The sequence below is a fragment of the Solanum lycopersicum genome, chromosome 10, assembly GCF_036512215.1.
Source record: "Solanum lycopersicum chromosome 10, SLM_r2.1".
In the NCBI taxonomy this organism is placed as follows: Eukaryota; Viridiplantae; Streptophyta; class Magnoliopsida; order Solanales; family Solanaceae; genus Solanum; species Solanum lycopersicum.
Genome location: NC_090809.1, coordinates 60936499 through 60958727, shown reverse-complemented (window position 1 = coordinate 60958727; position 22229 = coordinate 60936499). Strand labels below are relative to the sequence as shown.

The 22229-nt window shown below is 29.6% G+C and overlaps 3 protein-coding genes and 1 non-coding gene across 5 annotated transcripts; 1 reads left to right on the top strand and 3 right to left on the bottom strand.

Moving 5' to 3' along the window:
* Positions 1–1923: 1923 nt before the first annotated feature.
* On the bottom strand, positions 1924–6337 carry LOC101264772 (DNA-3-methyladenine glycosylase). 2 transcript variants are annotated; one of them, XM_004249243.5, is made up of 6 exons: positions 5892–6337; positions 5316–5387; positions 3941–4064; positions 3160–3230; positions 2492–2549; positions 1924–2406 (listed from the first exon to the last, which is right to left on the bottom strand). In XM_004249243.5, exons 1-6 carry the CDS (start codon positions 6267–6269, stop codon positions 2243–2245), a joined length of 867 nt encoding a protein of 288 aa, XP_004249291.1. In that variant the 5' UTR covers positions 6270–6337; the 3' UTR covers positions 1924–2242. The 2 variants fall into 2 exon arrangements, with proteins under 2 accessions (XP_004249291.1, XP_010312152.1); XM_010313850.4 differs by having other exon boundaries at positions 1924–2411; positions 5892–6331.
* Positions 6338–7076: 739 nt separating this feature from the next.
* Positions 7077–7158, bottom strand: TRNAS-GCU (transfer RNA serine (anticodon GCU)). The gene has a single exon. It is a non-coding gene; the product is annotated as a tRNA-Ser (tRNA).
* A 3409-nt stretch (positions 7159–10567) lies between these two features.
* LOC101264473 (protein trichome birefringence-like) lies at positions 10568–13644 on the top strand. The gene is made up of 5 exons (XM_004249242.5): positions 10568–11537; positions 11898–12090; positions 12175–12368; positions 12466–12624; positions 12800–13644. Exons 1-5 carry the CDS (start codon positions 10699–10701, stop codon positions 13149–13151), a joined length of 1737 nt encoding a protein of 578 aa, XP_004249290.1. The 5' UTR covers positions 10568–10698; the 3' UTR covers positions 13152–13644.
* Positions 13645–18391: 4747 nt separating this feature from the next.
* On the bottom strand, positions 18392–21700 carry LOC101264164 (homeobox-leucine zipper protein HOX11-like). The gene is made up of 4 exons (XM_004249241.5): positions 21286–21700; positions 20047–20405; positions 19276–19355; positions 18392–18976 (listed from the first exon to the last, which is right to left on the bottom strand). Exons 1-4 carry the CDS (start codon positions 21689–21691, stop codon positions 18649–18651), a joined length of 1173 nt encoding a protein of 390 aa, XP_004249289.2. The 5' UTR covers positions 21692–21700; the 3' UTR covers positions 18392–18648.
* Between the last annotated feature and the right edge of the window lie 529 nt (positions 21701–22229).

Genomic DNA, 22229 nt, shown 5'->3' with positions numbered 1-22229 from the left:
GTTGGGAGCGTCACCCCGAATGGGCCATGCAGTGTGCGATCTGAATTTAGTCGGAGCTCCAATATGAACTTCGAACACCGAGTGAAAAACCAAAAGAAAAAATAATAATAACAGGAGGGGGAGGAGGGGGGGGGGCACCATTATCTATAATTCTATCGTTAATCGACTATATAAATCTTTACCGATCATGCTACTCTACGTAAATTCATTTAATGTTAAACAATTTTTTTTTAAAAAAAAATGTATATATATTGTATGTTTGAATCCTCTTGACATGATTTTCATATTTTCATTTTTATATTTGACATTCGCATTGAAAATTTTGGTTTCTCTATAAGTAAAATAAAATAAAATGTATTTCAACTAATAAATATCGTCTATATAAATCTTTTTATTTCCTTAACCATGAAAAAAACAAAATCAGAAAGTAGAAAAAAGAATACTATTAATTATTGGGTGGGGACTTGGTCTGCTATTATTTATATTCCCTCTTGTATTTTTCCTATCTGGGTAGATGAGGTAGGTACAACTTTGAACTAATTTAAACCAAATAGATTCTTTTAACAAACAACCCAATGGAAATTAAATTAGAAAATAAAATTAAAAAAAAAGTTTTCAACATATTTTTTATTATCTCAAATAAATACACAAACGACCAAAAAACAAAAATTTAGATGCACTCATCTGTATATGTTTAATATTTCCATTTGGCAAAAATTATTTTAAGAAGACAAAGACTTTGAAGCAATGCTAACAAAGGTTAAATTAATATTATATTGTAAGCTATAGTGAAGTCAGAAATTATGTAAAAAACGTTCAAAATGTAATATACATTTACAAAAATATTTTCTTACCTAACACTTATTGGGACACCACCAAACTATAAGGGAAAATTATGCGACTTAGGTAATTCAGTCTTTTTATTATCCGTTATAATTTTTAAAAATTACATATATAATATCGTGATAGTTTGAGATTTTCTAACATGTATGTCTTGAAATAAAGATATTATCAACATGCAGATACAATGTATTCACTATATTTTGAAACCAAAATGCTGCTATGTTTCAATTTTCCCAAACTATAAAAGAAATGAAATAGTCATATATATATATATATAAAGACATAGTATATTATCAACATGGGTTACTGTGCAGTGATGAGACTGTTTTATTCGTAATCAGAAATTTCGAGTTTGAGCTTTGAATATGAAGAAATTTCTGTTAGGAGTGTCACATATAAATGAGCTCTGCAAATTTGTAACCTAAATTTAATCGAGACTCCAATACGGCGCAGAAAGTATATCCACGTAGAGACAATTTAATGAATTGATAGCCCAACCAGCAATCATCAGGACCACCCTTTTATGTTTTTCCTTTAATTTAATATTTTTCAGTACTTATAAATGAAAAAGGACAACAATAAAAACAATGTTTTCAGTTTTATTTTGTCATCAAAAGCATCTTTCTTGGCTTTTTGTAACCAACTAATTTTTTTCATGTTGGAAATTCAAAATAGGTTTTAAAACTCACAAAACCAAAATCCTATCCTAACAAACTAATATTCTGAGAGCAGCATACCTCTTTTTCGTAACGGTGGTGTTCAGATAAGTTTGCATGTCTAATACTCAGTAAATACAAGATAAAGATAAAATAACGTCAATAGCGTTTTTGAAAAATAATCACGACTTGTCGTTAGAGGTAAATTCCATTAAACTAGACTTGTAAGCTTGACATGAAAAATAGAGGCAAACAAAATTCAAAGGTCGAGCCTCAACCAAAAAAGTGGGACAACCACAGGTAACCAAATATGAACTGATATCATAGGCACTTTGACATCGAAAGAGGTGAAAGAAACAATCCATAAAAAAAATTGATACTACTCACTAAATTTTGTGGTTAATAAGATTTGTAGTTTCACAGGTAAAATTTAAAACTCCGTAGCCACAACTACTTTGCAATATCTTGCGAGCAAAGATGAGTAGACCTCACTTGTGGGGTTACACTGTTATTGTCGTAATTAGGAAAGATAATCCAACAAAATGGGGCATATTTGTAAGCCCATATAACCAAGAACATGATTGAGTTATATGTTAAATCAACCAAAATATACACAAAAAGGATGTAAATTGAAAGGAGAGGACTAAAACTCCTATACACATATACAACAACTTGCTTATTTTCTTACTTTCTGCCCCCCTCTCGGTGAGGGAGGGGACGAATTGATGGCGCCCATGGGTGAGCTAAAGAGGTCTGAGAGTCTTTTTTGGGGCACTGATCCATGAAGAACCCGCGATTGCAAATCTCCACAATGCATTAACATGTTCTGGCAAAGCATACTCTATACCGACTCTTGGACCAACAAGTATATGTTCTGGTTCTGGACCATCTAAGAGTTCTAAACCGCCTGTCCTATGCATAAGAATACGCGGGAGATTCATATAAGAACACACGATCCTAAACGTTGTAAGATGGAAAAACAGAATGCTTACCGGCTGTGTATAGAGCGTGGCTAGACCATTCTGTTGATAGTCCTAATGCTTGACCAACCTACATAGAGACACAAAGTAACACTGTCATGTAAAAGTAAGGTTGCGCTAACTTGTAACTATCTTAAATAAAAGAAGTCGCAATTAATGCATCTCATATCTTTTTAAGAAGGCTTGTCGATCCTTCTTCGTTATCTTTATCCATGACATCTTTTTCATTTTGAGGCAGAGCCCCCTAATTTACCAGGTTTTTGCATACCTTTAGTCTACAATCTCTCATATATCTCGAGAGCCAAGAATGACTTTCATCGTAGACTCCATTATTCATAATTCTCTTTTGTGAGATAGTTGGTACTGTTGTTTGTCATGGCTCTGATACTATGTTGTCAGGAAGAAATAACCCAACCAAGGAATAGTATCCACGTAAAATCAAGGAAACCAAATCTATTTAATGCGGAGAATATAATACATTCGAGAGGAGCAATATAATGCCACTATAGTGAGAAATTTAATATAGCTCTATAGCTAAATTCTCAGAGCTAAACTCTTTTCACATGGGATCTAAATCAAGTAAGGCAAATAAACTTTCGGTTATCTTTAAGAAAGGCTTGATCAATACAATGACATTAAACAAGCAACTTAGCCTATACCCGACAAAGATCATAACTTACCTTTCCGGGACCTGCAAGAAGAACAGGTTTCTCAGTTTTTAAACCCCGACGCTGCTGAATAGTACCTAGACCTGCAGAGTGAACTCCATAATTATTGAAAGAGAACTCTAAAATAGCATTTCAGCTTTGTATGTTAGAGATATTATACTAATCCAATAATGCAGGACTTGAGAGGAAAGATCATCATCTTTTTTCCCCAGAAGGGGTAAAAAGATCAACGTAAGTGGGGCAGTCTGTGTCAATGCTAATGTGTTCTATATAACTTGTTTGCCATTTAGCATGCAAGCATTTTTTTTTGTAAGGTCCATTTATCACGCAACAATGGGAACTCCAACGCATGAACCATAATTCTAGAGTACAAAAAAGTGATCATTTTAGAAGTATCAAGTCGAACTCGGGATATTAAAATAGCCATATGATGTAATTCTTCCCTGGCCATACCTCTAACTATCTTGATATTGGTTGGTGATATCAATTAAAACAGACAGATATTAGTTAATTTAGAAGAACCCGACAAGAACTATAGCTGCTGCGGTAACTTTTCGATGGATGCATTTAACTACCCTATACTACCATCTAATTGTTTTCTGAGGTGCACTAATGCCACAATGTAAATTGGTCAAAATGGGAATGTTGCTTCAAAGAGTGAAAAGATCACTATGAGAAAGTGGGGTACTTCGGAAAGTGCATGCATCGACTTGCAGTGGGACTCAAAGGATCAAATAGAGCATATTAAAAATAAGGAAATATGGAAGGTACGAGAGTTTGTAATTCAATTTACCGTAGATGGGAGCGCAGGAACGAATCAAGACAGCTGCTCCGGCTTCTTCCTTGTCTGCTACAACATTGAGCATCATGTGGAGACCGTAGCATAGGTAGACATATGCATGACCACCAGGACCAAACTATAGATCACAAATCATTAGAAAATTTAGAAGACACGCACCGATACACCCATGCTAATCGATGTCATTACTAAGAAATGAACAAATGTTCAGTTACAAAGAGCACCTTGAAATGTTTCACATGGCTCCAAAAGGTAAATACACCAGAAAGCCACCGACTATGCTCACCAAAGATTATGTCCAACTCAGGATAAATTTGTATTTAAGATATAGAGCTAAAAAATTGCATAAGATCGTAAAAGTTTTCTTCACGCAACCAAATCTATGAGATTGATATCATTAAGTCACACTGTAAAACAAATCAACTTTCTACTTATAAGCAACTATAACCTACCTTTTCTGGAAACTCTAAAGACACGTGACAACATCGATTTACAAGTTTGAATTAAACAGTGTGTTAACCTTCACTATAGTTTAAATAAACCAATATCTAGCATAGGGCAACAACAACATTTTCTTTGAGTAAACGACGCCATTACATTATATTTCATGACAGACGGTCGACATCGCACATCATATCTCCAACTCTTACTTAATAATAATTTCTGAACAACTATTTATGCAATAGAGCATAGCCCATCTATGTTCATGCATAAATTTTAGATTATAAAATGAAGAAAGAGGGAAAAGATTTAAACTTTGAAGGAAAATCATTCATTCAGAAACTCAATAAAATTTCTTGATGCTCTCCTCTCTACTTCACTACAACACAATACTCTACTGCCCTTCTTCACTACAAGATAGGAAGAAGCGCTGATTTGTACTAATGCAAGAACGTATTTATACTAGAAACTGAAAAACTTATTCCTATATAATTTTGACAACAAATCCTATTTAGAGATTAACTAAGTAAACAAACAAATATCATATCCTAAACAATTTTGGTTTCCTACAACGTTGAATTGGTTTTCCAACAAACTTGAGTGAAACCGATCATCCAAAAGCTCAAAGCTTTTATAGAGTGTGGCACATGCTTACTATATCCATTTCAATTTGTTTGTCTAGTTTTGACTTGGTACAAAGTTTCACTCCTAAAAAAGAGTAAAGAAGACTTTTTTATGATCTTCTCAAACATGTCACATGGAAAGTTAATTCTTTTTTAAACAGAAAAGTAAGACAAACAAAGTGAAACAGAGTGAATATTAGTTATGTCTGCAACTAAAAACTTAACACACACTTGTTCACTTCTTCACAACATTCACCGCTAATGCAAAGTTAATGACACAAAAATATCAGCTTTTAGAATCTTACAACAGGGGCAGTCCTTGCTGTTTTGCCAAATCGACCATGACAAGCTGAATCATTTGGCCTATAAGCTTCCACCTATCAACAAGAACAACAACCCCATTATTCAAGAACAATGAAGCAGCACAAACACATTCACCAACAACATTAAAACCTCAGAACAATAAAGCAGCACAAACACATTAAATCAATAACATTAAAACCTCAGAACAATGAAGAAGCACAAACACATTTAATCAAGAACACCAGTAACATCAAAACAATAAAGCAGCACAAACACATTAAATCAACAACATTAAAACCTCAGAACAATGAAGAAGCACAAACACATTTAATCAAGAACACCAATGACATCAAAACAATAAAGCAGCACAAACACATTAAATCAAGAACACCAACAACGTCAAAACTTCATAACAATGAAGAAGCACAAACATACATTAAATCAAGAACACCAAAAACTCAGAACAATAAGCAGCAAAAACACATTAAATCAAGAACAGCAATAATATTATGAGACCTCAGTTATCTGAAGAAGCACAAACACACATTAAATCAAAGAACACCAACAAAATTAAAAACCTCAGTTATCTGAAGAACAACATCATCCCTCCTAAGGAACTTGCCAAGCAAACGTGGGGCAAGATCAAGAGCATCAATTTGGTAAAAATTTCGACTCAAGATTGGATTTTTATCCAAGAAAGCTATAAGGGTAGTGTTAATTTGAGGTATTGGGAGGTTTTCTTCAGATTCTGAGATGGGTTTTGTATATTCTTTTGATTTTTGCTTGTTTTTGAATCTTTTGGACGATGAAACTTTGGTTTTGGTGGCAAAATTTTGAACAGTAATATTGTGATTTGAATCGTTTTTTAAGCGATGGGTTTTCTTCATTGGATTAATATTAGCATTGAAATGGCAGATTAGTGTGCAACTTTGACAAGAACCATAGCATAGGGTCATAAGCTGAGTTGAAAAAAATTGTCAACTTGGGGTTTTACAATTGTTACAAAATACAAATTGTAGTAAACAAGTATTGGCCTTAGAAAGTGAGTTTTTATTACATATGGTCCACCTTAGGTGCGATAAGCTCGATTCGAAAGATAAATTTTTATTTTCGTCATTATAAAATTTTGAATTTGAGATTATCATCATAAAAATCTTAAATTTAAATCACTGGAACACTCCCGAAAGGTCATACTACTCTAAGTTAAATAAAAAAAACATGAGAAAGCACATTATTTGAATTCTCCTTCTTTTTTCCTCTATGAAATTGAAACAAAAGAATTGCTCGAAAGAATTGACCTCGAGCCTGTCCTACTCATTCTCCCTTTCCTGTTCCTGAAGGATTAGCTAACAAACAACAAAAGAAAAGTAATATATTCTAAGTTAAATGACAAAAACAAACGATTCAAAATCTCCTCTTTTTTTTTAACGAAATTGAAACAAAAGAATGGTTTGTAAGATTTGTTAACTAATAAACAAAAGAATTGCTTGTAGGATTAGCTAATTAATAGTTCAATTGAGAATTCTGTGCATACATATTTCATAAAATTAAGAAACAAAAGAATGGTTTGTAAGATTTGTTAACTAATAAACAAAAGAATTGCTTGTAGGATTAGCTAATTAATAGTTCAATTGAGAATTCTGTGCATACATATTTCATAAAATTAATCGAGATAGCATCGATTCAATTACATATATAGATATCTAATAAAATTAATCGAGATAGCATCGACACAATTGACGGAAAAATGCAAAAAAAGAAATCGTCGCCTGAGAGATTCGAACTCTCGCGGGGAAACCCCATGTACTTAGCAGGCACACGCCTTAACCACTCGGCCAAAGCGACCTTTGTTGCTTAGAATTCATTAGTTTTTTTTTAATATAAAGTGTTATCAATCTCAATTTGTGGGACATAATTTAACTGAACACGAAGTTTAAGAAATACGAAAAGATATTAAAGTGATATATCTTTTTAATTAAACATTTCTTACTCTACTGAATCAAAAGACATGCACTTTTATATAATCAGATATTTCAGATTCAAATAACAGACATTTCTTTCATTTACATAGATAAGATATTCAATGAATTAATTTAATTAACTGTCATATATCTAGTTGTGGTGCTTCATGCTTGTCTCTTGAAGTAACTTCTTGAATATAGTCTTTGCTAAAATACATTTTATTTTTCGACATAAAACTTTTAACACGAATTAAAATTTTATCAAACATCATCAATCGATAAATAAATAAAAGTTTGAAAAGCAAGTGTCATTCCCTAGTTATTTAATCCATTACTTCAAATATAATATTATTGTAAGTGCTCTTCCCATTACACACATGGTTTAGTTCATGCCTAGGTTGACACATCTAACACGACATGCATGGGCATGCTAGTTTATTTACAAAATTATTTTCTAATTTTTCATCTGATATTTAATATTTTTTTAAAATCTCGATCAATTAAATTTAAATATGCTTTAAAGAGTCTCATGTTAAAGTAAAGTCTTTCGCAATAAAAATAACTTTATATTTAATAGGAGAAAAATAACAACTTTTTTATTTTTAAAAAATAGACATAATATAATATCTTTTAAAAAAAATTATCCACACCAAATATGTTATCCTACAGTATCTTTTATCTTAGTTTAGAGAATACACAATATATTGTCGTTATTATTATTTTTGAATATAATATGATAGATCTGAATTTCTTTTGAGTCATTTTCTTTTATTGTTTTCTAGAAATTGAATTAAATTTTGTTAAATTAGTCAATGGAGGAAAATTAGGTGTATTAAAGAAACACTTGTCCTTAGATCCTTCTTTTGTCATTTTTATCAATTAATTAATGGTGGGGTATTTTCAAAATCAATTTTTTTCCCTAATATGAAATTTTTCTGATCATGTGGTTTTAATTGATATTGAGTGATGTTTCAGAATTTTAATTACGTGTAAGTTTTTATTAACAAAAATTGTTTTATTTGGCTACTAATAATGTCACAAATCATTATCCTATGTTGTTATAAATGATGTGCATAAGTATAACTAGGCACATTATTAAGAAAGGAATTTAATTTGACGTAATGATATATTTATAAGTAATGGGTTTAATTAGACATAATTATTCATTTATAAGAAAGGTTTTTGATTTGACATATAATGTTTGTACAATATTACTTAAATATGTTTAAGTGATAATTAAAATTTATAAGCAAATAGACATAGTTTTGTATTATTGATTTGACATGAACGGTAGGTTCAAGAGTCAGAGTTAGAATCTATCGAGCAACCGTAAATTTGGTAATTTTTGTTTACATATATCATATTATAATTAAGAAAATTATTTTTAAACCGTATATGTATATATATGATTAATTCTTCAAAATCATATCACATTTTGAAGATGATGAAATAAGATGAAATGAGATGTGATTTTATAAAAATATATTTATCTTGAATATGTTATTTATTTCTTTATATTTCGATCAGCAAAAAGATAAACAAAAAACAATTTTTTTATTATTTCCTCAAACAATTTCTGTGATTTAGCAAAATAACGAAGTATTATTTTTTCAATATATATTAGTAGTATAGTTTTAGCACCGACAAATATGCCAAAATAAAAAATGAATTATGTGGCATTTAAAGTTTGTGACCCTGGGACAGATCATACAAGGAGAATATTTATGACAAAATAAATCAAACTTATTTTTATATATATTAAAATAATTTTTTATAATTATATTTATCGATAAATAAGATTCGAAAAAAATAGTTAATATGAGTTTTATTCTTATTTTATAGAGTTGGAAATATTATTTTTATAAATTCAAATTCCCGTAAGGATCGTTAAGCAATTTAAGAAAATGTAAAAAATAAATTTTGATTAAAAAACTGCTCATGCGTGTACTTATTTCATATGATGTGGACTTTAAACTAATAACAACAAAAATAAAGTAGAACAATAAACAAGTGTAATAATTAAATAATGAAAAAACAAGTACGTTAGATAAGACGTGTTTAATCCAATATGAATTATGATAAATAATGAAAAAACAAGTACGTTAGATAAGACGTGTTTAATCCAATATGAATTATGATACGCTGATAAAATTATTTTACTTTTAATCAAATATGTTAAATTCGAGCTTTGAATATAAAAAAAATCTTATTAAAATCGTCGTCTACAAATAGAACCTACGGTACGTGATCAGATTTAATCAAGATCCTTAAAAAATTATGTATCGTATAATGCCAAATTAAGTAAAGCCAGAGCCACAACCAACATATACATACACGTGTAAGCATTTTGTGATTTATTTATATTTTAATTAATTAATGCTAATCTTCATATATTAGTTTTTAATTTTTAGTGATTTGGAATTCTATCTCCGGTATTATCTCTGATGGCAGCCGGCGGCACCGGCAGTGGCATTATTGCTATTAATCTCAAAACAAGTGGCATTTTAACTCAAACCGTAAACACAACATTCTCACAGTTCCAACACGAAATTTATGTGAAATTAAAATTTTAAAAAACATTCCTCAATTTGATTAATATTTCACAATTAGTCCAAAAATTCTTTTTAATTAATTTTTTTCTCGTAAAAGCTTTTCCTTCTTTACCCTCATATGCATAAAATTATCATTATTATTAATTTTTATAATATACATTTGAAATACAAACCATATCATATAAATAGAAAAAAAATAATTTAATAACAAACTTTTTACTTAACGTTTTAAATATGATAATGTATTACTAATATAGTAATATTATTAATATTATTATTTTGCTTTTTATATATATGATATTTACTTCAAAATTGGACTAATTAGAATTCTTGGCTAATCAAATCTCATTAAAGGAAAAGAAAAACAATCAACCACTTTCTAAGCTAAATCAAAATTTTAAAAAGATTCTGACTTTTTTATTTTGATAAATACAATCTCTTCAAAAATAACTCAAATTTAGAAGAAAAAAAAAACAAACAAAAAACTTTTAACTCCTATAATTATAAGTCCTAAATTCAAAACTCGATCGTTTACTTAAGTATAATTTTCTTATCAAACGACTTGAAAAAGAGATAATAACATCATATTTCTCAATCACAATCTCATATTTTTTTTGTTATAAATGAGATAAGTATTAATAAAGTTAAAGATAATAATATAATAATTTTTTCAAACTCTTAAAATTTAATCATTTTTTTTCCGTTACTCACTTATATTATAACTCTCCTCTATTTGTTTCACATTATAACACACATTAAAAAGAGCCCAAAAAAAATAAATCTCTCACACTTTTCCTTTATTGAATTTATTTTGAAAAAAAAGAAAAAGAAAAAAGATTGTTTCTTGAATAGAGTTTCAAAGCAGAACAACAATGGCAGAAACAGCAAAATATGAAGCTATAAATGGTGGAACTCTGTTTACAGACATGAAAACTCAGTTTTCTCTTCTCAAAACTAAAAGAACTGTTGGTTTTGCATATGGGTTTTTGTTTATTTTCATTGTTGTTACTACTTTCTTAGCTTTTACTCCTTCACAAAACTCTTCATCACCATGGTTTTCTAACATTTTTTCTCTAACCAAACAAGAAGATGTTGTTACTACTACTTCTTATAGATCTCAGTTTTCTTCTGTTTTCTCTAATCTTTTTCCAAAACCAAGTTTTGAGCAACCCCATTTGGATAAAAAGGGACTAATTGTTGAAAAAAGTGAAAATTATACTCAAAATGATGATAAAGGTGGAGTCTTGGAAAACCCCTTTAATTCTTCTTCTGTTTTGAGTGATAAAGTTGGAATCTTGATGGGAAATGAGAGTGTAAATCAGAGTTTTGATGATAAAGATGGGATCTTTAAGGCAAATCAGAGCTCAACTGAGGGTTCTAAGTCTGTTGCAGCTGTGAATCAGACTAAAAGTAGAGATTTTGATGATAAAGTTGGAATCTTGAAGGGAAATGAGAGTAAAAAAACAGCACCAAAGTTGTCTTCCAAGGGAAAAAGTGCAAATGTGGAAAAGAAAAGAGATGTTGATTTGGTTAAGTCTTTGTTGAATTGTGATTTCTTTGATGGGAATTGGGTGAAAGATGAATCTTACCCTTTGTATAAACCTGGTTCCTGTTCACTTATTGATGAGCAATTCAATTGTTTTCTTAATGATAGGCTTGATAATGGTTACTTGAAGATGAAATGGAAACCCAATGCATGTAGTCTTCCTAGGTATGGGCTCTTTAATGTTTCTTGTTTTTACCATCTCTAGGCATTGTAGCTTTAATTGTCTACTTTGAATATGCACATCTAAACATCTCAGCTCGTCTCTATTGTGTCAGATGATCACTCCACATTACAAAATGAAAAATTTACGTGTCATGTCAGTGTTAGGTGTCCACAACACACAATGGGGATAAGTTTGAGATGTGTAGATGCACACTCTTTAAGGTTCGAGCGCTTACTTGCCCGGCTAAGGCGAATTTTGAGTGTCACATACTTTTGATCAATTATGTAATGCATATGTTATGTATATTAAGATTGATAATCTTTGAATTGTTGTGATGGTTGAATTTTGGAACTTATTATCAGATTGAATGCTACTCATATGCTGGAATTGTTAAGAGGAAAGCGTCTTGTTTTCGTTGGCGATTCTTTGAATAGGAATATGTGGGAATCCCTTATTTGTATACTTAGAAACTCTGTAAAGAATAAGAAAAAGGTTTATGAAGAATCTGGAAGACACCATTTCAGGACAGAAGCTTTCTATTCGTTTATATTCGAAGTGAGTATCTGATGTAGCCGGATTCATTTCTAGTATTAGAATTTCATCGTCGATGTGTTTTGATTGTTTGTGTAAAATTTTCAGGAGTATAAATGCAGAGTGGAGTTCTTTGTGTCTCCATTCTTGGTTCAACAATGGGAAGTTGCTGATAAAAAAGGAGGTAAGAAAGAAACGCTTCGACTTGATCTGATCGGAGAGTCTGCTGATAAGTATAAAGATGCGGATGTCTTAGTCTTCAACACCGGCCATTGGTGGACTCATGAGAAGACTTCGTTAGGGTAAAAATCTTTTATGTGTCTTTCGACAACACATACTCGTGCATTTTTATGCTTAATTAACTTCTAACATTAGACAATGCTGATTTTTTTTTTTCAGGAAGGACTATTATCAAGAAGGAAATCACGTGTACAACGAACTAAACGTTCTAGAGGCCTTTCGGAGAGCATTAACAACATGGGGTAGATGGATCGATGCTCATATCAATCCCAAGAAGACGTTTGTTCTCTTCAGAGGTTATTCTGCTTCTCATTTCAGGTAATAATGCGAAATTCAAAAACTTGTCGATAGCTCTAGATCTAGCTCTTTACCGTGTAGTTTAAGAGAAGGACTAGTTTATTGTTATCATCACTTTGCAACCATATTCATCGTAAACTACTATCGTAGCATTGTTTTCATCGCCATTTAGATTAAATTTTATGTACATCCACAGTGGCGGGCAATGGAATTCTGGCGGGGCGTGTGACAGTGAAACAGAACCAATAAAGAACGACACGTATCTGACTCCGTATCCATCCAAGATGAAGGTACTAGAAGACGTCTTCAAAGGGATGAAAACTCAAGTCTCGTATCTCAACATCACAAGAATGACGGACTATAGAAAAGACGGTCATCCATCAATATATAGGAAACCAAATTTGACGTTAAAAGAGAGGAGATCGCAATGGAGGTATCAAGATTGTAGCCATTGGTGCCTTCCCGGAGTACCCGATGCTTGGAATGAGCTCTTATATGCTGAACTTCTGGTAAGACTACACCAAAAACACCAATCGAAAAAGTCATAGGTAAAAACAAACACCATGTTGCACGGACTCTTCAAAAATGTCGTTCAGGTGCTTGTCTAATCCTCAAAAAACTTCATTTTTCGAGAATCTAACACGGGTGCATTGACATTTTTGGAGTATACGCGCAACATAGGATGTACAAACACACATATACATACAAGGTGTCCATGTACATTGAAATAATAACTCAAGCCTATACAAAAAAATGTGTTGGTTTTTCGTTGTTCTCGAAGTTACATAGAACAAAAGGCTTCGTACACATCAACCTCTCCAGATTTGACTTTACTTGTGGGATTACACTGGTATTATTATCGTAGTAAATATAGTATGTGAGAGAGGAAGAAAAAGTTGAATTTCCCTTGAAAAAGGGAATTTTTTTGTTTAATTATAATTCTCTCATGCTATTAAGTATTTTTCAAGTCTCAAGGGCTTGAAAAGTGTAAATTCTTCAATAATTTATTTTATTGCCTTTTTTTTTTTTGAATATTTTAAGGTATGATAATTTATTATTCTTATATAGATCATGTTACGCATAATAATGTTGGTCGATAATCGTGAGTTTATTTAAATATTATTGTATCTTGTCTAAAATATATGTGTTTAAGCTTTTTCATTAAAGTGGGTTAAATTAATTAATTGATTGTTGACTATCACACTAATTATCTTTTGATACTTTTGATGAGAGCTTGCGTTTCGCGTTTAAAGATATTTGAAACCAATTATGTACGTCTCGATCGTTTATTTTTAGTTGTTTATTATTTTAAAAAATTATTTTTACCCCTTTTAAGCTAAAATACCAAAAAGTTTTTCTTTTTCTTTTGTGTTTTATTTTAGCATTATTTTTTATTTTTAGAACATTAATAAACATGATATATTTTTCATATCAATACTTGTGTTTTAACGAACGTGTAAAATTTAAAATGAATAAATAAAAGCAAACAGAAAATATTAGATTGGTTTTATACTTTAGTCCTTTTTGTTGTACTTCACATGGGGATGTTTCGACTATAGAGTTGTCACTACTTGTTTTGAGAAAAAACCATATGTTGTACGAAGTCGGTGTTTATATTTGATGATAAAGTTAAAACTTTTATTGAACGATTAAATATTTAAAGAAATCATGTTATTTTTATCATATTATATATACATAAAATATAATAGAGTTTAACCTTAATTGATATCTATTTTTTAAGTAGACATTTAAAATTTACGAAGATATGTAAAAAAAAAAAAAAAAAAAGGGAATGCTATAGGACTATAATTATAACATTTTTTAGTCACGGGTGGTACGATATACTGACGATTGTAATTCAAAAGTATTTTGGAGCTTCTAATTCAAGTTTTTGGATCCTTTCTTGGATCCCCACTACTTTTTTCTCACATAATTTTCATTTCAATACATGTTGATCTGATATATTTCTTTTACTAGAAAAATTAATTAAAGGTACATTTTATTATTATTTATTTTAATTTATATAATACATTATGATTTTAAGAGTTAAATAATTTAAGTTTGATCAGGAAATGGGCATGAAATTTTCAAAAAAGATTGAAATGAAATTATATGTTTGTAAACTATGTAAAGATTACTATAAGTTAAAATAATTCACAATCTAAAATATTTAAACGATATATGAAAAAATTAGGATAAAAAATAGAGTTGTTTGAATTTCGAAATGTGACACATATATTGAGATGGAAGGAGTATTATTTTAGAGCAAACGGCATAAATTCCACTAGTTTAGGTCATAATACTTGTATTTCACGATAATTTTGAATATTACTTCATGTACCATGTTTCGTTCTCTTGATACATATATTTTAAAAGGCGAGATACATGTTTTATTAATTTGCATTAAATAGTTCTAATTGATTTCCTTAATTAAAGAAGTAATTGACTACTCTAACAGATTTTCAGTATCCGAGCTATTAACTGTATCATATTTTCCAAAATTATAGATTTCATAAAATCAAAACAATTGTAAACTTCACCTTCTCGGTAGTAGATCGTTTTTATTTCTTTCCTTAATTACATGTATCTATGTTATATTATATATATATATATATATATATATATATATATATATATATATAAACATATATATAAAAATATGAAAATTTTACACAAATCTCATAATGTGTATAACTAATTACATCTTCTCCCTCCTATTTTTCAGATAACAAAAATCACTTAAATTTGGTGGAATATAAATATATTGCATTCTAATTTTGGGACATCACTCAACGTATTTATACATAACATCTTAATTTCGGACACAAACTTTATTTATGTTAAAGTAGGAACAAAATCTAAATAAGGGCCTACAAAGTGACATTTGCATAAATTAGCCCAATTATTAATGATATAACAGGCCTCAAAAATTATTTCAAAGGTGGATCAGAAAATCAACATTTTTGTTTCAAACTTAATGGGCCTAAAAAAAACTAGCCCACTGGAGCCTTATGAACTTATGATATATGTGGGATCTCACCGGTAGGTCTCAATGATTTTTATCGGGTTGGTTTGATTTATGACTAGTTAAAATTGATAACGATAAAAGTACAATATACACACGAGAAACAACTATTTCAATTAATCGTACTAGAAATCAACCAATTTTTCGATCTCTACCATCATAAGATAAATGTATTTCAATCTTTTTTTTTTTAAATTTATTTTTATGTTTCAACATTATTTCAAAACTTTTGCATGTGTAAGTCGTATATAACTACGTAGATTCATCAGTTTAACACGTCTAACATCTAGAGCCGTCAATATGGGCTAGGCCTGTTGGGCTGACCTGGCCTAACCCGAAATTTTATAGGGATGAGCTAAGATTTTTGTAGCCCATTTAAGAAAAGAGCTTTTTAGCCCGGCCTGAATAAACCTGCTGATTTATGGGGCTTGAGAAATGTCGGTAGAGCCGGCCCCGTGGGTCAATAAAAATTAATTAAAAATATAATATAATATTAAAATTAAAAATTAAAAAAATTACAAACTCAAAACAATTAGGTTTATATTTCTATTTAAAGATTTATACTTTTACTTGAAAAAAAAACTTAATAAATATTATAAAGATAATTTTATTTGTGGATATGATTAACAAGTAGTAACATTAACATCATGTAATTTTGTTTTGTCGATATTTAATTTAATTTATAATTTAATTTAATAATTATAAAAAATATAATTTTTTTAAAAAAAGTGGGTTGACCCAGCAAGCCTGTAGCCCACGTACTTGTGGGTTGGCCCAGCAAGCCTGTAGCCCACGTACTTGTGGATTGGACGACCATTTTCTAGCCCACAACAAAAATATAGCCTGACCTAAGTCGTAAAATGTCAAAGCCTGTATAAATTAAGCCGGATAAGATAGACTAGCCCATATTGACAGCTTTACTAACATCTACAAAATCAATATACAATATAACTTCAAATAGAATGGTCACACATTCACAATTAGATAATTAAACTTTAGAATATTGGGATTGAACATAAGTAATTAAACTACACTAGTAACATTTTTTAAACCACCAAAAATATGGTGTATTAGATGGGGTTGCTTTTTCTTTTAATCAGACATTTCGAGTTTTAAATCCTGAATACGGATTTTTTTTTTTTTGTTGGAAGCGGTTCCATACAAATAAAAATATAAAATCCTACATAACGTGAATCCAAATCTTAGTTTGATTCCAATATGAATATCACACGGACTTAACTCAAAACATATTATTCTTTTTACACCATCCGTATATATGAAACTTAAATACTACTACTATGTATCATTTTCTTTTTTTTGTCTTTGGTGGAGGGTAATTAATAAGTGTCTACGATTTCATGATTTCAAAAAAAAATAGCATAAGGTTGATGTCACATTTATGCTAGAAAGCAATATCTTGTGAAGTAATAATAAATACTACTGTAAGTTTGTTGTAATACGTACTGTACTCTTAATTTATCATTAATGGCTAGAGGGGAAAAAAACTCTCTAATGTACCTCATAAGAGTCATTATTAATTCTCTTTACTATATCATTTATTTATTTCTTTTTAATGACTATAGTTTCCAACAACAACTTTATTAAAAAAGAATCTAAACTTATATTCCCACAATTTTTTTCCCAATCAAATTTGTTACTTTTTGAACTATATTGTTTTAATTAAAGTACTCATGTTTGTTAGTTGTTTAGCATTTTGTAAGTGTTGAGAGGGTTAATGGAGATGAAGAAATTTAAGAAAGCTTACTATCTATTATTAGAACTGTTAATATGGGTTAGTCCATCCCATCCGGAGTAAATCATACAGGCTCAGATATTTTTCGAATCAGGCCGGACTAGCCCATTTTTTGTGTGGGCTAGAAAACAACCGGCCCAACCCACAAGTACATGGGCTACAGGCTTGCCGGGCCAGTCCTCTTTTTAAATAATTATATTATTTTTAGAATTATTAAATTGAATTATAAATTATAATTTAAAAATATTATTATAAATATCGACAAAACAATATTACATGACGTTAATGGTACTACTTTTTAATCAAATTCACAAATAAAATTATCTTTATAATATTTATTAAGTTTTTTTTTACCAAGTAAAAGTATAAATATCTAAATAGAAATATTAACCTAATTATTTTGAGTTGGACTCTTTTTAATTTTTAATTTTAATATTATATTATATTTTCTAATTAATTTTTATTGGTTCACGGGTTGCCCCTACCGATATTTCTCAAGCCCCACAAATCAGCAAGCTTATTAAATCACTTTTCTGAAATGGCCTCCAATAATCGTAGCTCAGCCCTATTAAATATCGGGTTAGGCCAGGCCGACCCAACAGGCCTAACGGCTCTACTTATTATATATACATAAAAGTAATTTTAGACAATTTGGTACTATAGATGAAAGAATAAAATTTTATAGCAGTTGTTATGCCTTATGTCTTCCGTCCCCTCCTATATAGTTATGTATATAACTTAAATTCTCGTTAAAGTTTAAGTTCTATAAATTGACGATACATAATTTTATTTACACTATTTCTTTAAATATTATCTACAATAACATATAACTTTTCATATCAGACGATTCAAACCTATTGAGGTTCAAATCAAGATATAAAGTAAATATTCTTATCATCATATATCTCATACACAACATTAATTGAATAAACATCTTTTTTGTATAATGTTTCTTTTAAGTAATCACATTTAGCAAATTAAAAGTAAAGAATATGTCTCACACATCCAAATATTAGCAATATTACTTAATTTAAGATTATTCATCAAATAAAATTAAGGAAAATAACTTATTTCTTTCTTCTAATTAGTAAAAAAAACATCAAAATTCCAAGCAATAAATATTTTTTTCCCTCTTAATTAATTAAAATTCCTCCCAAACTTCTTTGCCTAGCTAGTTCTAAACTCATCATCACAAAGTATAGTTTATAACAAGAAAAAAAAATAACAATAAGCAAAATGAAACACCTAAGTCAAAACCCTAATAATTTTAATTTGTACACTCTAATTTTGTCATCACACTTATCAACTTATGATTATGAAGTGCCACCGCGTTCGAGGCGGCCACGGTGGTGGTTGTAGTCGTGGCAGGTGTCGTAGTAGTGGTGGTTGTGGTGACAGAGGTGGTAGTAGCAACGCGTTCACACGAAGGACACATAGTGAGAGTTGTGGCAGGAAGTTGCATGTAAAAAGGTTGTGAAGATTTTAAAGCTCTTAATTCTTGAAGCTCTTTATGCAGCCTTTTATTCTCTTCTGTCAATGTCTCACAACATTTCTTTAAGTATTCACAATCTACTTCTGTTTGCTTCAATTTTGTCCTGAAAAATTGAAAAATTAAAAAAAAATAAAATACTTACAATGTACTTATAATCGTAAAAGATTTTTTACACTATCAATATATATAATAAATCACATTATGTGTACTCTTTTGTTTCGACTAGGCTCGAAGTTTAACAAAAATAAAATTAAAGCTTTTTAGAATTTATCATCTATAACAATCCTCGTAACCTTCTGGTTCACGTGGTCGAGTTACAATTATTGATGATTTGATTATCTTAGAAATTCAATATTATGAGTATGATTTATATACTATATATAAATTTAATTAATTAATTACCTTGCTCTTCTATTTTGGAACCAAACTTCCACTTGTCTTGGACGAAGATTTAATTGCTTTGCTAGAGCAAGCTTCTGTTTCTGCAATTATAATTTTTTATATTTCAGAACACAAATAACATAATGTTCTACACTCTTTTTAAAAAAAATACATATCATAACATCTGCTAGTCGAGTTTCTTATACAAGGTCAGAGCAAGTGACGAAGATAGGATTTTCATTAAGGAAGTTTATAATATGAAGAAGTAAGCACGGAGGTCAAAGATGATTCAACATCTCTTACAAATATATATATAAAATATAATTTTAATCATGTATAATCAATATAATTTTTCATCATAAAAAATCAGATAAACCCCTCGACCCTACCTAGCCCTGCCCCGACTCAAAGCTAGTATACTATATGAACTCTATATAGTACCTTCAAGTTAGTATGCTATAGTATAAAAATGTATTTTTCCTAATTACATAAGGTCTAGAAGGAAAACCTTGGCATAGTGGATTATTTCGTTATAACATGATCAAGAGGTCATAGATTTAACTATGAAAACTATTTATTGTATGAATATATATATATTTATACTTCGATCCTTCCACAAATTTTGTGCATAACAAAAACTTAGTACATCAGACTACACACATAGTATTTATTCTACATCATAAAAGTTACTGAATTTACGCGATTATGTAAATTAGTACACCTCTAAGGTAACATGAATATTATAAAAGTCAAGACATGAAATCAAAATAATGATTATGAAGTTTGACTTACAGGATTGAGAGTGTTGTGTTCTTTGAAACTTTCTTCAAGAAAAGCAGATTGTTCTTTTGTTAGTCTAAGTTTTTTTCTTGCTGATGCATCTAACTCTTCATCACTTATTCTTGAACAGGAATAATTATTGCCATTACCCCATCGATTATTATCGCGATCGCGTTCACATTGATCTCTTTTCGTATTTATTAATTTTCCGTTTCTATAAATCGGAAAATTCATTTGAAAATTTGATATTTCACTGTTCGGAGACGATAGCGCCGCCCCTTCCTCCGCCTCCTCCGCCACCACTAACTGCATCCGGTTCGTCATGTCCAACGCCGGTCCATTTGTTAAACCGGCCGGTTCATGAGTAGCCACTGTTGAATAGTTAATATTATTAGAAAATAAAGATATCTATTTCAAAGAACAAATCAAATTCTATTTACATCCTTATCAAAGCATGCTCTATAAATAATAATACACATAATTTAAATGATTGTTTATTATGTCAAATAATCTATTTTTCAACAAAATGTTCTATACACCTCTTTCAGAAATAATTAACCTTTCTACATCACACAAAATAAGAATAAAATTTGTATACACCTTACTTTTTTCGACAGAAAATCTTACTGAATATGTTATTATTATTATGTTCTATATACAACACGCTCTCTAATCTTTCTTTTTTCCGGAATACTTTCTTTTTATGACATTTTTTTAGGAAAACAAGTACCAAGTTCAAAAAGCATTCTAAAGTCATTCGAAATGTCAACTTGAGATCTTAATTCAACCAAAAAAAATCAAAAATGTAAAATAAATTAATGTTTGAAATTATCCAAAAAGGGATCTATCACACTAGCACGATTTTTTTAAAACTTTCCCTATATAAAATAAGAATCTTAAGTTCAAAATATTGACAATATTAATAAGATATTATGTCATCTAAAAACTAATTGTAGATGATTATAGTAAGGGGCATATGTATTATAGCTAAGTTAAATTACACTAATAATGTTAAAAGTTTATTGTACTATTAGTATATGAGCAATAAGATTTATCTCAACAAACCAAAGAAAGTTTGTAAGATTGATGTTTTAATTTGAATAATCTTTAAATACAAAAATAAATAACCCCTATAAGTAAAGGACAAAGAGAAATCATTATAGAAAACATAAATCGCTAGAGAGAGTACACGTCTATTTACTTAATTATGTCTTCGACAGTTCAAAAACATATGAAAGAAAAAATACTCACAATTTTGAGAGAGCCAAGGGAAGGAAAGTTTTGAACAAGTGTTGTAAGAAACTCCATGAGAAAAAGGGATGAGATCAAGTTGAAGTGATGGATCTATTGATGATGACCTAATTTCTTGATGTTTTTTTGATCTTTTTTTTCTTTCAACTTCATTACATGACTTCCCTAAAACCATGCAAAACCCTACATCTTTGTTAACCTTATTCTCATGTAAAGAAGAAGAAGATGATGATGATTTTTCAAGAAACAATATTGGTTTTGGTGTATTATCCCCTCCTAAGCTCAAAGCTAACTCCATATTGATAACTTTTTTTGAGGAAAAACAAAAAAGAATAGAAGCTTTTGAAAATGGGAAATAGTTGTGTTGAAGAAGAGAGAACCTAAGGGTCAATTTAAAAGAAGGCATTGTCCAAACCCTCTTTAATACTATTTCCAATAGGTGTACTTTTCTTTTTAGATATCTGGTATCTGATATCCGTATTAAAGTTTATTTTAAATTCAGATTTTTATATTACAAAACTTATTTTTAAAAATGATATTTTAAATAATTTTTATGCTTAAATATAAAATATCTGATTAAATATCATGTATTATGTAGTTGCTCAAAGTAGAAAGATTGAAGGAAGAAAAGTTCAAAATTAATTAATTTTTCGTTTACTTCTATGTGTCAAACACATATGGAACATTATTTTATTAAGTACATGCATAATTTTAAAAAGAAAATAACCATTTTGAAATTTATAATTTAGAAGAAGTCTTTAATGTTTGTATGACGATAATTATTTGACAAAAGATTAAATAAAAAATTAAAGCTAAATTATTTATAATTATAAAAATATATAATATGTCACATAATGAAGAATGTTTATTTAATTTTCTTAAATAGATAAATTGACCGACAAAATACTAGTAGTTAAATTAAGAGTGCACGTGAAACGACATAA

What these genes read in the sequence shown, in the direction of transcription:
- LOC101264772 (XM_004249243.5), bottom strand. Translation starts at nt 6,269, where the DNA reads ATGACCCTATGCTATGGTTCTTGTCAAAGTTGCACACTAATCTGCCAT. An exon ending in TTCCTGCGCTCCCATCTACG is followed by an intron (nt 3,231 to 3,940) that starts GTAAATTGAATT and finishes TTCACTCTGCAG; the next exon opens with GTCTAGGTACTATTCAGCAG. An exon ending in TTCTTGCAGGTCCCGGAAAG is followed by an intron (nt 2,550 to 3,159) that starts GTAAGTTATGAT and finishes GTCTCTATGTAG; the next exon opens with GTTGGTCAAGCATTAGGACT.
- LOC101264473 (XM_004249242.5), top strand. Translation starts at nt 10,699, where the DNA reads ATGGCAGAAACAGCAAAATATGAAGCTATAAATGGTGGAACTCTGTTT. An exon ending in TCTATTCGTTTATATTCGAA is followed by an intron (nt 12,091 to 12,174) that starts GTGAGTATCTGA and finishes TAAAATTTTCAG; the next exon opens with GAGTATAAATGCAGAGTGGA. An exon ending in CATGAGAAGACTTCGTTAGG is followed by an intron (nt 12,369 to 12,465) that starts GTAAAAATCTTT and finishes TTTTTTTTTCAG; the next exon opens with GAAGGACTATTATCAAGAAG.
- LOC101264164 (XM_004249241.5), bottom strand. Translation starts at nt 21,691, where the DNA reads ATGCCTTCTTTTAAATTGACCCTTAGGTTCTCTCTTCTTCAACACAAC. An exon ending in CCCTTGGCTCTCTCAAAATT is followed by an intron (nt 20,406 to 21,285) that starts GTGAGTATTTTT and finishes ACTATTCAACAG; the next exon opens with TGGCTACTCATGAACCGGCC. An exon ending in TTCCAAAATAGAAGAGCAAG is followed by an intron (nt 18,977 to 19,275) that starts GTAATTAATTAA and finishes TCAATTTTTCAG; the next exon opens with GACAAAATTGAAGCAAACAG.